The sequence below is a fragment of the Alosa pseudoharengus genome, unplaced genomic scaffold (genome assembly GCF_046254945.1).
Source record: "Alosa pseudoharengus isolate Yale_2024_CS ecotype anadromous, Long Island Sound unplaced genomic scaffold, YU_APseudo_1.1 YU_APseudo_1.1_scf_14, whole genome shotgun sequence".
Taxonomy (NCBI): Eukaryota; Metazoa; Chordata; class Actinopteri; order Clupeiformes; family Clupeidae; genus Alosa; species Alosa pseudoharengus.
Window position 1 is genome coordinate 5,704,518 of NW_027468609.1, and position 13,896 is coordinate 5,718,413.

The 13,896-nt window shown below is 40.5% G+C and overlaps 1 protein-coding gene across 4 annotated transcripts in view; it reads left to right on the plus strand.

Moving 5' to 3' along the window:
* The first annotated feature begins 5,414 nt into the window (after positions 1–5,414).
* Positions 5,415–13,896, plus strand: part of zer1 (zyg-11 related, cell cycle regulator) — a 16,209-nt gene continuing 7,727 nt past the window's right edge. The window contains exons 1-9 of one of the 4 annotated variants that reach the window (XM_076283571.1): positions 5,415–5,523; positions 6,550–6,879; positions 7,056–7,206; positions 8,540–8,764; positions 9,739–9,968; positions 11,665–11,838; positions 12,054–12,168; positions 12,464–12,610; positions 13,172–13,345. In XM_076283571.1, the coding sequence (XP_076139686.1) occupies positions 6,713–6,879; positions 7,056–7,206; positions 8,540–8,764; positions 9,739–9,968; positions 11,665–11,838; positions 12,054–12,168; positions 12,464–12,610; positions 13,172–13,345 (1,383 nt within the window). In that variant the 5' untranslated portion in view covers positions 5,415–5,523; positions 6,550–6,712. Of the gene's footprint in view, positions 5,524–5,582; positions 5,715–6,113; positions 6,132–6,549; positions 6,880–7,055; positions 7,207–8,539; positions 8,765–9,738; positions 9,969–11,664; positions 11,839–12,053; positions 12,169–12,463; positions 12,611–13,171; positions 13,346–13,896 lie in introns of those variants that run through there. The other 3 variants (XM_076283570.1, XM_076283574.1, XM_076283573.1) reach the window with 3 other exon arrangements.

Sequence of the window (13,896 nt, forward strand, 5' to 3'; positions counted from 1 at the left end):
ACAATTCGGCTTTGTCAGGAAAGGCATCCGGTCCAAAGCTACTTGATGACTTTGTTGCCCCTTACTGCAACAATTGTTTGAGTGTATTCTTTGTCTTATTCTTCTTCTTCTTTTGGCAACTGTATAATAATAACAATAATAACCCTTATTTAACCAGGTTAGTCTCATTGAGATATAAAATCTCTTTTTCAAGAGAGACCTGGCCAAGACAGCAGAACAAATAGTTAGCCTACATATTACAATCACAAAACAAACACAAAAGAGGCAAAGACAACTCAAGTGCATTCTAGATTAAATAAAAGTGCCATAAATTAAAACATTTGCACCTCTGTAGTATGAGTGTATTAAAAATGTAGTTCTTTATCAAAGAGTTAACCTCTTACTTTAGCGCAGTGTTTTTCAACCTTTTTTGTGCCACGGCACACTTTTGACACTTAAAATGTCCCACGGCACACGTTAGTGTGAAGAAAAAATAACATAGCCTAACATTTCAAATAATACTTAGATATGGCCTTATTATGGCTTCTATGCAAGACCTGCTCAACAAAACAAGTGCCCTCTGTTTCATTTGTAGGTGACTATATCTAATTTAATTGTTGTTATGAACTGGATATGTGATGATTCTGTGAATACTGAATATGGGGCCCCCGTTGTACAATGCCTGCATACAACAAATAGTGCAATCATACAATCAATGAGAGCATGTGGTTATAAATTATTTGATGCAACAGTTGCTTTTCTGGACCAGTGAGTGACATTTGGGTAATTTTCTGCGGCACACCTGATGATCTCTCACAGCACACTAGTGTGCCCCGGCACAGTGGTTGAAAAACACTGCTTTAGCGAATGACAAAACAATAGACTGCATGAGAGTTTTCAGAATTACAAACTCTCAGCTGCTACAGTAGCCTATATTTCTCTGAGTTGATAGGCCTACTAATAAAAACAATCAAAGGTTTTTGGAACAGGTAACAGACTCACTCAAAATACCCCTGCATCTAGTTCTTAACTGCGGATGACTTTCTGATTTTTTTATGTGTAGTTGACTTAATTAGAGACAAGATCACCATTCTTTGCAGAATGCTAAAGTCACACTGAAGGATGCAAACACTTGAACCTAACAATTTGAAATGATTTACCTTAAGGCCCTATAGGTTTGTAATTGCTTTTAAGTCGAGAACATGTCTAATAGACCCAATACCAGAGGTGGGACCAAGTCACTGTTTGGCAAGTCACAAGTAAGTCCCAAGTCTTAGCAGTCAAGTCCAAGTCAAGTCCCAAGTAAATACAGAGAAGGGCAAGTCGAGTCCAAGTCCAAGTCACATCAAAGCCAAGTCGAGTCCAAGTCCAAGTCCCAATCTTTTTCAAGTCCTGAACAAGTCATCAGGTCCTCTTCACTTAATAATGCCATTATTAGACTATCGATCGTAATTTTAGCACTTCCATCTAATCCACAGTATTTTTTGTTTATAAATACAGATTAAAATATGTTCAATGTTTCTGTCTTGTCATCTTTTACGACATATGCATGCGCATACCTGTGTAATATACACATGTGCATACCTGAGTAATCTGTAAACGGATAGCTACATAACACTCAGCACAGCTGCAAATATATTGTTTTTCCAAATTGCGGAGCCCACTGTAAGGATGAGTAATAATTTGACTGATGGCAGATCACTGCGCTAGGCCACAGATTTGCCTGCAAACAATTTATTAGGCTGTCTGGCAGTGGCGACTCATAAGGGAAGCCAAGGTCAATACTTTTATATTATTTAAAAGATAATAATGACAGTAATTTTGTTTTAAAGTATTCATTTCTTAAGAAATACTACACATTTGATGCTGTTAAATCTCATTTGTAAATGGTGCACTGTCACTTTAAGCCCATTGTGTCATTGTGTGCCACTGTCCACACGTTCTCATAATGATCTTTTTTTACCAGCTCTGTTCAAATATAGCCTATGGCTAGTCCACAAACTCAAACATTGTTTGTGCCACGTGTATAGCACAATATTAACAATGATAAGCATGATATTAAGTTGGCACAAACAGCTTTCATTCCCTTGGAAAGAGAAGCATGTATGACATGATGCTTGCTTGACATTTTCTGTTTGCAATTAAAAGTGAATTATGAGCCTGGTAGCCAGTAGCCACCTAGCTACAGTAGCTGAGTGAAATGCGTTTCAATCGGCATATCATGTGCTTCATGTAAATAAATTATTGAATACTTCAAGACTCACCAGTTCCATTACACAAGGCAAAGACAACTCTTCATAATATTCTTGTCCACTTTCCAAATCACAGTGAATGCAGCTATGTCATAGTGACCTGGATCTCATAGTTTATAACAGTACAGTAGGCTAGTGAGAACCGGATAAATTCACAATCTCCTCTAATCTCGTATTTGTTGCCTTCACGATTTCCTTTTATATGTTTCTTATATTTAAAAGAAGATATCAATCATCATCAACAATGACAAGCCAGCTGGAACCTACTCATTTTCTCTCTCTCTCGTGCGTGCTTAGATGCGTTCTCAATTAAATGCAGTAGGCTAGCATAAGTTCAAGTTGGATCTTAATGGAGAGGACTCGAAAAGTATCAACTTTATGTAACATGCTGTTGGTGCTTTTTGACATTAAACGTTCTCTAACAAGAGTGCAAATCAGTTTGCAGTAAAGCTACTAGTGATTGGTGATTGGTCCTTCCTCTGTCTCTAGTGGCCTACACACAGTGCTTAACGCGTGTGGGGGTAGCGGCAGTAGGCTACTGTACTCTTTTTTTTTTTTAGTTGCGGGAAAGTGTCTGTGGGGTGACTGGTCCACGATCAGGAAATTTAGTTTTTGATTCGAGACATGTCAAGTCATCACAAGTCAAAGAGGCAAAGTCCGAGTCAAGTCTCAAGTGAATAGTTTTCAAGTCCAAGTCGAGTCGCAAGTCATGCCGAATTTTATCAAGTCAAGTCTGAAGTCATTAAAATCATGACTCGAGTCTGACTCGAGTCCAAGTCATGTGACTCGAGTCCACATGTCTGCCCAATACCATCTTGTCTTTTTAAGGAATTATTGCCTGTCACTACTTCTTTTAGTTCTTTTCTTCTTTATATAACAAGTCACTTGCCCTGCGCCCCGCAATCAGCTTTTAAAACTGCAATTATCAAACCACTTCATAAAATAACTAATATGGACTCACAAGTTCGGAATAACTATATAGACCGATATAACCTACCTTTTATGTCTAAATTACTTAAAAGGGCTGATGGCGACCAATTCTTAAATCTAAAGGCCCATCGCAAATTAAGAAATGGATGGGTATGAATGTTCTATTGTTAAATCCTAACAAGTTATTAGGATGTGAGTGAGGCCAGTCAAATCTAGAAACATGTCTGAGATACTGAGTGTCAATATTGATTGGTGTATCAATACCAAAAGTCTAACATTCCAGTCTCACATAAAGGCTCCCCAAGACAGTATTTTACAATCTACACAATATAGGTAATAGATCTATTTTGTCACTGTGTTATGCTGAAACATTAATTTATTTGTATCTTCAAAATTTGATTATTGTAATGTCCTATTTTCTGGTCTTCCTGATTGTGCTAGAAGTCTTCAACTTGTTCAGAATGCTGCAACCATTTATACTATACTATATAACCATATATAAATGTAACCATAACACCTGTTTTACTTTGACTTCGCTGGTTGCCAGTCTATAGACTCCATGGAACTGGGATGGAAGTGGGACATGCAGGGATGCATTGTCTTGGGGAACTGAAATAGAGATATGATCGCTTAGAATCATTTGGCTCTGCTGAGAGAGTGATCGGCTGTAGGCTGCCTTTTCTCCAGAGTCTAGAGTCCCCCTTTTCTGCGTAGTGTTTCTGTACTTACATCTGCACTTTGTCATATTTGTATTTGTATATGAAGAGTTTGTTTCCAAAACGCAATATGTTTTAGTCATTTCAGTGTAATCGGGTTATTGTTATTTGATTTATTTTTACTCAATCAAAACGGCAAAACTGCAGATATTACCTGAATTATACAATTAACATGATTTATTATGTTTTTAAAAATGAACATATAGCATTTTGGAACCAAAACCTTCATATATAGGCCTATAACATTATATTGTATATTATATTTGCATTTGAATACTTCTTATGTGTCTTGCACCATTTCATTTCAAGTCAAATTCCTTGTTTTTTTCTTTTTCGTGTGGAAAAAGAAAAAAACTTGACAATAAAATTATTCTGATTCTGATTTTGATTCTGAATCTGAAAAGAGGAGTTGATACCTGTTGAATACAATTGGATTTGTTGCATGTCTCTGTTTGTTTGCTCACTCTATGCGTTGGCTTACCTACATTATTATCAAATAACATCTATATTCCCCTTGCTTGTACTAGCTTGTACTTACTTATGTTTCCCATATATACATTTTCAGCTGTCATATATTTAATCTGTGCTGAAAGAGCTGTACACTGCAATGTGATGAATTCATTCAAAAAAGTGGAAGAGTTGATGCTTTTTTAAACACACTTCAAATTCGAACTTTGATGGTTTAGAGGACTTTGAGGCTGATATATAATGCATTGCAAAGTAACAACCAATTTAAGGTATTCATATCTTCCCAATCATATTACAATCATTATTTATACTCTGTTTCAAAAGGTATACAATTGCCATTTCCAATCGTTAATGAGTTCCAGATTGAGGCAGAAGATAAATAATTTACAAATCTGCATTTACTTGTCAATAGGCTACTGATCCATTAGGGTCCAAGTACCCTCTGGGTAGGCTGCACAGATCTCCCTCTGGATACAGGCTAGGCCTAGCCTTAGATAAATTAAATAAATAAAAAAAATACAAATAAAACACAACATGAGGGTCATGAGGGTTAATGTTAATAAAGACACAAAGCAATTCAGAGTTTTAAATTAGACTTTTGATATCCAGTCGAGCAACCGATGCGACTAAAGAGGAAGCTGCATTAGGCTACACATGCTTGGTGGGAAAGGCTATCCACAAACTACAAATAACTTTAAATAATGATGTAGGCCTCCGGAATTGAGCCTTCAACCCAAAAGAAAGCCTTAGAAAGCCTTTACAAATATACTACAGAAGTAGTATTTTTATGAATCAGAAAACTGTGATGAATTTTACTGTACAGGATATTTCACAATTTCATTGCTAAAGTGGACTGCCTTATTACGAGTAAATACATGATTGAATGAAAACAAAAAAGGACATTGGAGTTTTCTCGAATAAACTGGGTTATAGGCATATAGCCTTCAAATAACAGGGTATGTTTAATTCTCACGGATTAATTTTAGACACTTTACTCATCTCCTCCCCTAAAGAAGGAAGCAATTATGTGATGTACAGGTGAACCGGAAGTCGAGGCTGTTTTGTTGACATCAGGGGCGAAACCAAAAATAATAAAGAGATCATTAAGTGTCAACATATTGAAATTGTATTGCATGATCTTACAGTATCGGCAGTGATCTATATTAAGGTACGGGAAGGTATGGTAACTGTTTGCATTTTCGGTGTTGTCAGATAACAGTGCTTTCCGATGGCTCTTCTGAGATTATTACACTCTAGGAGGAGGCTAGCCAGTTAGGTAGCATGCTAATCGCAGCGCCTAAGCTAACCAATTCAGAATTAGCTACCAAGAAGCAGCTCTCGGGAACTGTATGGCTAGCTGGGAAGCTAGGTATATGGCGTTTATATGAACCGGGTTCAGAGTATATGAGGATGTTGGCATGTGCGATTTCTTTTAATTCTGCAGTTAATATAGCTTGGCACACTTAGTGCTTTGTTTGCATGTAGTTAACGAAAATGTCTTAACAGCAAAGAATCTGAGTTGACAGCTTATCTAGTTTTGACCAGCTAACAAGCTAGCGAGCTTGCTGTTATTGACTGTATAGGCTCAACTGCGTAACATTTAGTCATATTTGTAATCTTTTCGTTGAACAACTAATGTATATAGTTTGTCTTATGTAGTAAACAATCTGTTTGCCTACAGTAATCAGCTCTATGATTTTGAAGTTAAGTGTCTGTGAACAGTATTTAACAGCGAAAGAATTTCGGTTTCTCTTACTTTCACAGCTAGGTCTAGCTAAAGCTTCAGGTAAACATGATGACAAATAGTTTATACTTGTGTAATAACTATTAACTTTGTCAATAGTGCATAGTTTAGAGGACCTTGCCGTAACAGTGCTAGTTGTTAGGTTGTTAAGTGTAAGCAGCAGAATTCCCAATTGTGTGATCGGCAGACAAAACGTATTGACTACAGTGTTTTAACTGTAACGTTGCCTTGTTGATTCTGAGAAGTCAAAATAATGTAATACTATGTTTTAATAAGCTGTGCTACATGGCTACTTTTTAAATTGACACATTCCAAAATCAAAGTCTTTACTCCCTTATTATGAAATTACAATATCAGAGCATGACAACTTTTGTGTGTGTGTGTTGGGGGGGGGGGGGGGGGGGGTCATTGACTTGTTCAGTCTACTAATTAATTTCTGTTGTTTTACTTTTATCTGTAGGTATCCTTGGATTGATAGCCTCTGACGTGCTGTTTTTTTGGCAGTATCCGTTAGTGTCTCCTATCTCTCCTGGTGCTCTCTCAATGACTACTGCCTGAGGACGACCCAGAAGTCCCCCTGTCTCATCCAGGTTCCAGACCAGAGAGAAAGCAGGGAAGCGGCCATGGCGGCCAAAGTGGGGGACAACCCAGACAGCCTGATGGCTCTGTGCACAGCTTTCTGCTTGCGCAACCTGAGGCGGACGATGTGCTACCTGGGGGACAGGAACAAGCTCACCCTGCGTCCAGACGTGTTTCTTCCAAGTGAAATCTGCGACAAGCTGGTTAACGCGTAAGTTAGGCTCAGGGGTTGGGAGATATTTAGTGTAAGCAGGTAGCTGGATGGTTTTATTCTTGTAAAGAAAAATGCATTTAAAAATAATGTTCAGTTAAAGTATGAAGCTGATGTGTTTCCCCCTCCACATTTTATACCATGACATGACTGTGCATTTGTTCCCTTTGATCTAGGTATGTAGAGCTGGTACACACAGACAGCAATTTTGAGCCGCAGGACGGCTTCTTCCAGCTCTTCTCAGACCCACGCAGCACCAGGCTGACCCGAGTGCAGCTGAGAGAGGACCTGGTGCGAGACAGAGACCTCGAGGCCATTGGGAAACAGGTATTGTGGATGTGTGTGTGTGTGTGGGGGGGGGGGGTGAAACAGGTAGTGTTACCATAGGTGGGATCATTGGGTGGGGTGAAAACTGGACATCTGTCAAAGACAAACGGATGGAACAACTGACCTAAATGCATGATCTTGTAGTGCCTGAGGGCAAAGGGGGAGTTCCAGAGTATTCCAGAGCTTATTAATTAATAACTGTAATGACTGTGCTCCTAAATTATTTTGTATATGTTTGTATATGGAAGATATACTAAGTGTATATATAGTAGTAGGTGTATGTATAGACTGTGTGAGTAGAGATATGTGACTCAAACTGCTATTCCTGTACAACATCAAGTACTCAAATTGCCCATATTTTCTATCCGCTGTGATTAATAATTAATAGCGTCGGTCACTACAGGTGTGTGCACACACTCACTAATGCACATTCAGACCTTTTCTTGAGTTAAGTAATTAGCACCTTACACTCTGAAATACTTATTTCGATAAAACGTCCACCTTTCCCACCAGAGCTCAGATTCCCATTGGCAGGCACATGCATGTTAAGACAAGCCGCTCTGAAAGGTCACTTGGACCTTTTGACTGGCATGGTTGCTTCATTATCCCAGTGCTTAAGTGAGGATGTGTTGGATGATCTGGCCTCAGTCCATGTTGGGGGTTGGGGGTCTGCGCTCTTAACATTCCTCATTTACAGGCAGGAAGGGGACCTTGCCCTGTCATAAAGCACTGTGTCCCAGAGAAGCACTCTTCAGCGTAATAATATTACATTATTATATAATAATGATAAAAGTGAAATTAAGTGATGGCCTGCCAAATTAGATCAGGCGGTTTTGATGAAAGTGCTGCAAAATTGAGCTGGACCTTTGAGCTGAACACCCAAAGAAAAGTGTTTATGTTAATATATATTTTTGGAATCAAAGTAAAGGATGTGGATATTGTCCTAATGTTAAGTGTAGGGAGGACTTATTATTATATCATCATAAAAAGGTTTTCTTAGGGGAGGGAGGTTTTATTATTATATCATCATAGAATCTGAAAAATTCTGTACAGTTTCATTGGTTGTTTGGTTGGTGATTTCCCCTAGAAGCATTTTGTTTGTTCTGTGCTTCTCTCCAAACTGACTTTGAGATTGTGCAGGTTGAGTTGTTGTTCAGATATAACTATGCAGGGTAACTGTCAGCATAAGTAGGGTATGCATGCACCATATCAGCACTGCTCAGTGGGAATGGGACCTGTGACTTTGGCAGTGTTTGCGCCATGCACATGCCCCCCTTATCGCTGGGTTGCCAGGAATCTCCTGTCTGGGTAACACGTTCCTCCCCGTTGGCAGGATCTTATCGAGCTGCACCTGACGTACTGCAATGGTCTGTCTGCGCGCAGTCTGCGCGCACTGACCAGCTTCCGGCACACCCTGGTGTCCCTCAGCCTCTTCGGCTGCACTAACATCTTCTACAGGAAGGGCGGCGCTCCGCTGGCCTGCGCCGAGGAAGACGACGACGACGAAGAGGATGAAAGACCAGCCAGATTTGCACTGGACAACAATTTCAGCTTTCAGGTAAGGGATGCACTGTAATCTATGTAGTGTTTTTGCAAGGTATTACATGAAGGCTAGGACTTTATAATCCTTGGTGACTTTGTAATATAGTGATATGCCAAATTAAGTCTTGTCTAACTTAAAGCAGCACTAAAGAAGAATTGCTCTCCTGTTCCTACCTGAACACAGCAAGTTGCTAGGTCGGTAATTGCCTATAGAAGGCCGCTCAGACAATGGCAGAAATGCCATTCGTCATGTTATGAGGTTATGTGCCATCAAAATGATTTTGGAAACGTTATGTTAAGGTAAAAAAACCTCTTAATGGTGCCTTTAATAAGGAATAAATTGTAAAAAGGATGAAGTTCCTGTGCACAGCCTTCCAGGTGCTGGTGAGGTGCAGTCGTCAATAGATTAAAAGAAAAGTGAAGGATCACCACACACTGGTGGGATTTCTTTGCTGGTTTATTTTTTAGCCTAAAAAATAAATTTTAATTTTAAGGCTAAAAAATAAACCAGCAAAGAAATCCCACCAGTGTGCGGTGATCCTTCACTTTCCTTTTAAGGAATAAATTGTGTTGGAGTTGTAATATATTATAATGTTATTGTGTATATTATGTATAATGTTATAATACCATTATATATAATACATGATAACATCAGAAATGTATGGCAGCTGTGCAATTAAGATCATAATGCGTATAATCTACAACCTAAAAATGTAGAGAAACTAGGAGATTACCCAGGAGCTTTTATGTACATAGACACATTGGAGGTTGTAACATCTCTCTCCCTCCCTCAATCTCTCTCTCTCTCTCTCTGTTGCTCTCTCTGTCTCTCTCTCTCTCTCTCTCTCTCTCTCTCTCTCTGTCGCTCTCTCTCTCTCTCTCTCTCTCTCTCTCTCTGTCGCTCTCTCTCTCTCTCTCTCTCTGTTGCTCTCTCTGTCGCTCTCTCTCTCTCTCCCTCCCTCCCTGGCTCTCTTGTTTCTCTCCTCTCAGGGCTTTAACCGGCTGCGGCTGCTGAACCTGGGCGGGCTGCCGGAGGAGGTGGACGCGGAGGCGCTGCTCAAGCCCCTGCCGGCCCTCACCTCCCTGGACCTGTCCAGCATGCCCCTCCCTCGCGCCACTTTCCTCGCCCAGTGGAAGGACCGTCTGGCCTCGCTGGTGCTCTACAACGTCGATCTCTCGGAGGAGCTCATCAGCACAGTGGTGCAGATGAGCCAGCTACGGTGAGTGTACTGTCGGACGGTGTGCCGGACGGTGTGCCCCTGTGGTTTGGGCTCAGAGTCCTGTAGGTGTTTTTTAGCGGCACAGTAAGACTTTTTTGGGAGTGTATTGGAGTGTGAAGCAGGCTTGTAGGTGTTTGGGATGGATGGCTTAAGCTACTGTAAACTGATACAGCACCAGGTCTCACTGATGATGTCCTGAAGGAAGAACTGTTTTGTTAATAATGTGATATTTGATCATTCGCTGAAGCGAAATCTTTTTTTTTTTGGCCTACCAGTCCCTGCCCCCAATCAGCTTTATTACTTGATGAAATATTGATAATAACAGAATACAACTACACAGAAATACACAAACAAATAGCACCAGGTACACCTCCCTTTAAGCAAGGTCATCTCCTCCACCCATGTCTTTTAACCTAAAAACCAGTGACTAGCACCCCAACTAGGTCTGAAGGAACAATTGATTCTTAATCGAAATCGCAGTTTCAACTAATGCAATTCATAAATCACAAAGGCTGCAATTAATCACAAAGCTTACGACTATGGTGATTTGGAAGTATTTGGGGTTTACCAGAAGTGATTAAAAAGTTAGGCTATTATGCAAAACCAATTGCCATGCAGTAGCTACCTCCTGAGGCAACTCAACTAACATGTAGCAACTTGAAACAGCACCATATGTAGCAGTATGATGAATGTACAGCAAAACCGTTTTGCTGGTCTTGCCCAACAAGACAAGAGTAAGAAAACCACTAATTCAGAGTCAAGGAATGTATTATATAGTGAATATTGAACTGAAGCTTGACTTACAAATATTATAATATATATTACAAATCAAATTGCAATTATAACATGTCTGAAAAATCACAATTAGATATTTCCCTAAATGGTTCAGCCCTAACTCCAACCTCTTCTCCAGACACCACCCTGCCCTCCAGCCTACTACCCCCCCCCCCCCCTCCTTATACATCCTTTTTCTCTCCACCCCTCAATTTCTCATTTTTTTCATTTTCCCACCACCTACTGTAGAGGAAAACATTTTGTTCTCTCCTCTGTCTTAGTATAGATCTTTTGTGTATGGTATTGAATGTATAAATATTAGATGTATTTAAGTATTTCTTTGTTTTTAAATCTATCACCCGGTCCAACATTCTGCCTCTCTAATTCTATTGCATCTTTTGGCAGAAGATACGCCTTTTGTTTCATGAGCCATAAAACACACAAAATAAATACTTTTCCTTGCAATACAATTTTCTTGTGTATTGCATGATAATGTGTTGACATTGAACATTGTAAACAAGTGTAACTGATTTGTCCAAAATAAGGTAACCAGCAGACAATACCAAAACAAATACTCTACACATTGTACCTCTTCTTGGTTGAATCAGCGTACAGGAGATCAGACAATTCCCCAGATATTTCTCCCCCAGACATCTTTTTCAATGAATAAGAATTAAAAATGAATTATTTCATAAATATCTTGTCCTTGATTCAAGTGTTCTTGCATAGACCTGGTTCTATGTGATCGGTGTAGTAGATATCATTCTAACCCTCTGGTTCTATGTGATCGGTGTAGTAGATATCATTCTAACCCTCTGGTTCTATGTGATCGGTGTAGTAGATATCATTCTAACCCTCTGGTTCTATGTGATCGGTGTAGTAGATATCATTCTAACCCTCTGCAAAACGGTGTTTCTGACAGGCACCTGGACATCTCTCGTGAAAACCAGCGCTCCTCTAAGTTCAAGATGACCAGGAAGATCCTGACCACCGTGGTGCAGAGCCTGGGCAACCTGGTCTCTCTGGACATCTCAGGCCACATCATGCTGGACAACTGCACAGTCCCACACTTCGAGGAGGCCATGGGGCCACCAAGGTCAGATGCTGGACATGTGTACCTACAACTCCTCTCGTGTGTGTGTTGTGTGTTGTGTGTTGTGTGTGTGTGTGTTGTGTGTGTGTGTGTGTGTGTGTGTGTGTGTGTGTAGTGCATAATGTGGGTGAATTGTGGGTTTTGGTCATTTCACAGTGAATGTGTCGATTTGTAAGGAATGACTGAATTAACACTGTGTTTTGTGTACTGTGTCCCAGTATCGAACCCAGCAAGAGCAGCATCATCCCCTTCCAGGAGCTGAAGAGGCCACTGCAGTTTCTTGGACTGTACAACACCACCCTCTGCAACGTCATGCACATCCCAGCCTACAAGGTGAACGAGCTTTCATTGGCTGGGCACTGCAGGATCTTTTAGAAATGCGCTGTATATATTTTAGAAATGCACTGCACTGTATAATTCAGTGTAGATGTGCACTGTAATATGCAATTATAATAATAATCAAAAACAATAAAACATATTTGAAACATAAATAAAATAAATATATAGAACTTTAAATATTAGAATGATTTCTGTATCTGATGTGCAATAGCATGGCCCCCTGAGCTCATGTTTAGCACGGCAGAGTGAGCTAAGAGAAATGTGCCCATATCCTGCTTCATCATCTTAGGTGACTGGCTCCAAAAACGAGGACCAGGTTCTGAACGCTATCGAGGCCTACACAGAGCACCGGCCCGAACTGGCCCACCGGGCCATCAATCAGCTGTTCGACATCGCCAGGATACAGCACTGCAGCCAGCTGCTGCGAGCTCTGCAGGTCAGTTCACACACTCAATACAGAACTGGACACTAAAATAAGTAGCCAACATCTCCTGCCCTGGTCAATTTTGTTCAGCTGAGTTGATCTAGTAATGTTAATGATCTGAGATTTGTGAGCTCTGCAGGTCAGTTCACACACTCAATACAGAACCGGACTCTAAAATAAGTAGCCAACATCTCCTGCTCTGGTCACTTTTGTTCAGCTGAGTTGATCTAGTAATCTTCCTAGTGATGTCAAATGATCTGAGATCTGTTAATTGGTGCAAGTAGCATGTGTCATTAGTTTAAGCTGGGGAGGGGGTATGAGTGACTGAACAAAGGATTTGCATTCCATGACTGGCTTTGAACTATTTTAATACTGCATTAACATCTCAGCCAAGGCCCATATTTGGTTACTGGTATGTCATGACATGGAAAGGATGGTGTTGGTTTGCCAGAAATTAAACTCATTACGACATAAAGACAAATGTCTGTTTAAGTGGTGCATTAACCCATTCTAACACTTGATATAATGAAAAATAGAAACTCCTGTCCACTGACCGTATTCTCTGGCCCCCAGCTGGTCATTGCTGCCCTCAAGTGTCATAAGTATGACAAGAGTGTTCAGGTGACGGGCAGCGCGGCGCTCTTCTACCTGACCAACACGGAGTACCGCTGCGACCAGAGCGTCCAGCTGCGCCGACAGGTCATCCAGGTGGTGCTCAACGGCATGGAGCAGTACCAGGAGGTCACGGTGGGTCTCCCGTAACACACACCTATGCATGAATGCCAACACACATCTATGCATGAATGCCAACACACATCTATGCATGAATGCCAACACACATCTATGCATGAATGCCAACACACATCTATGCATGAATGCCAACACATCTATGCATGAATGGCGGTGGTAGTGTAGTGGTTAAGGAGCTGGGCTAGCATGCAGTAGCCTGAAAGTTGTCGGTTCAATTACCGGCTTCCACCGTTGTGCCCTTGAGCAAGTTGCTCCGGTGACAATGTGATCCCTTGTGATATAGCTGACATATGTATGTCACTTTGGTCAAGAAGTGTCTGCTAAATGTAATGTAATGTAATGTAATGTAATGTAATGTAATGAATGCCAGTACGCATGCATGCTGCTCTTACACAAGATATCATTCAATGCGTGGAAGGTCACAACTTACAATTTAAAGCTTATGGAGTTCTCAGTAGTATAGAAAAGCTGTACATAGGTCGTACAGACTACAAGACTTCACTAGTCGTATGATCACTATATGGTTCAGATTATGGGACTTGTTGTGT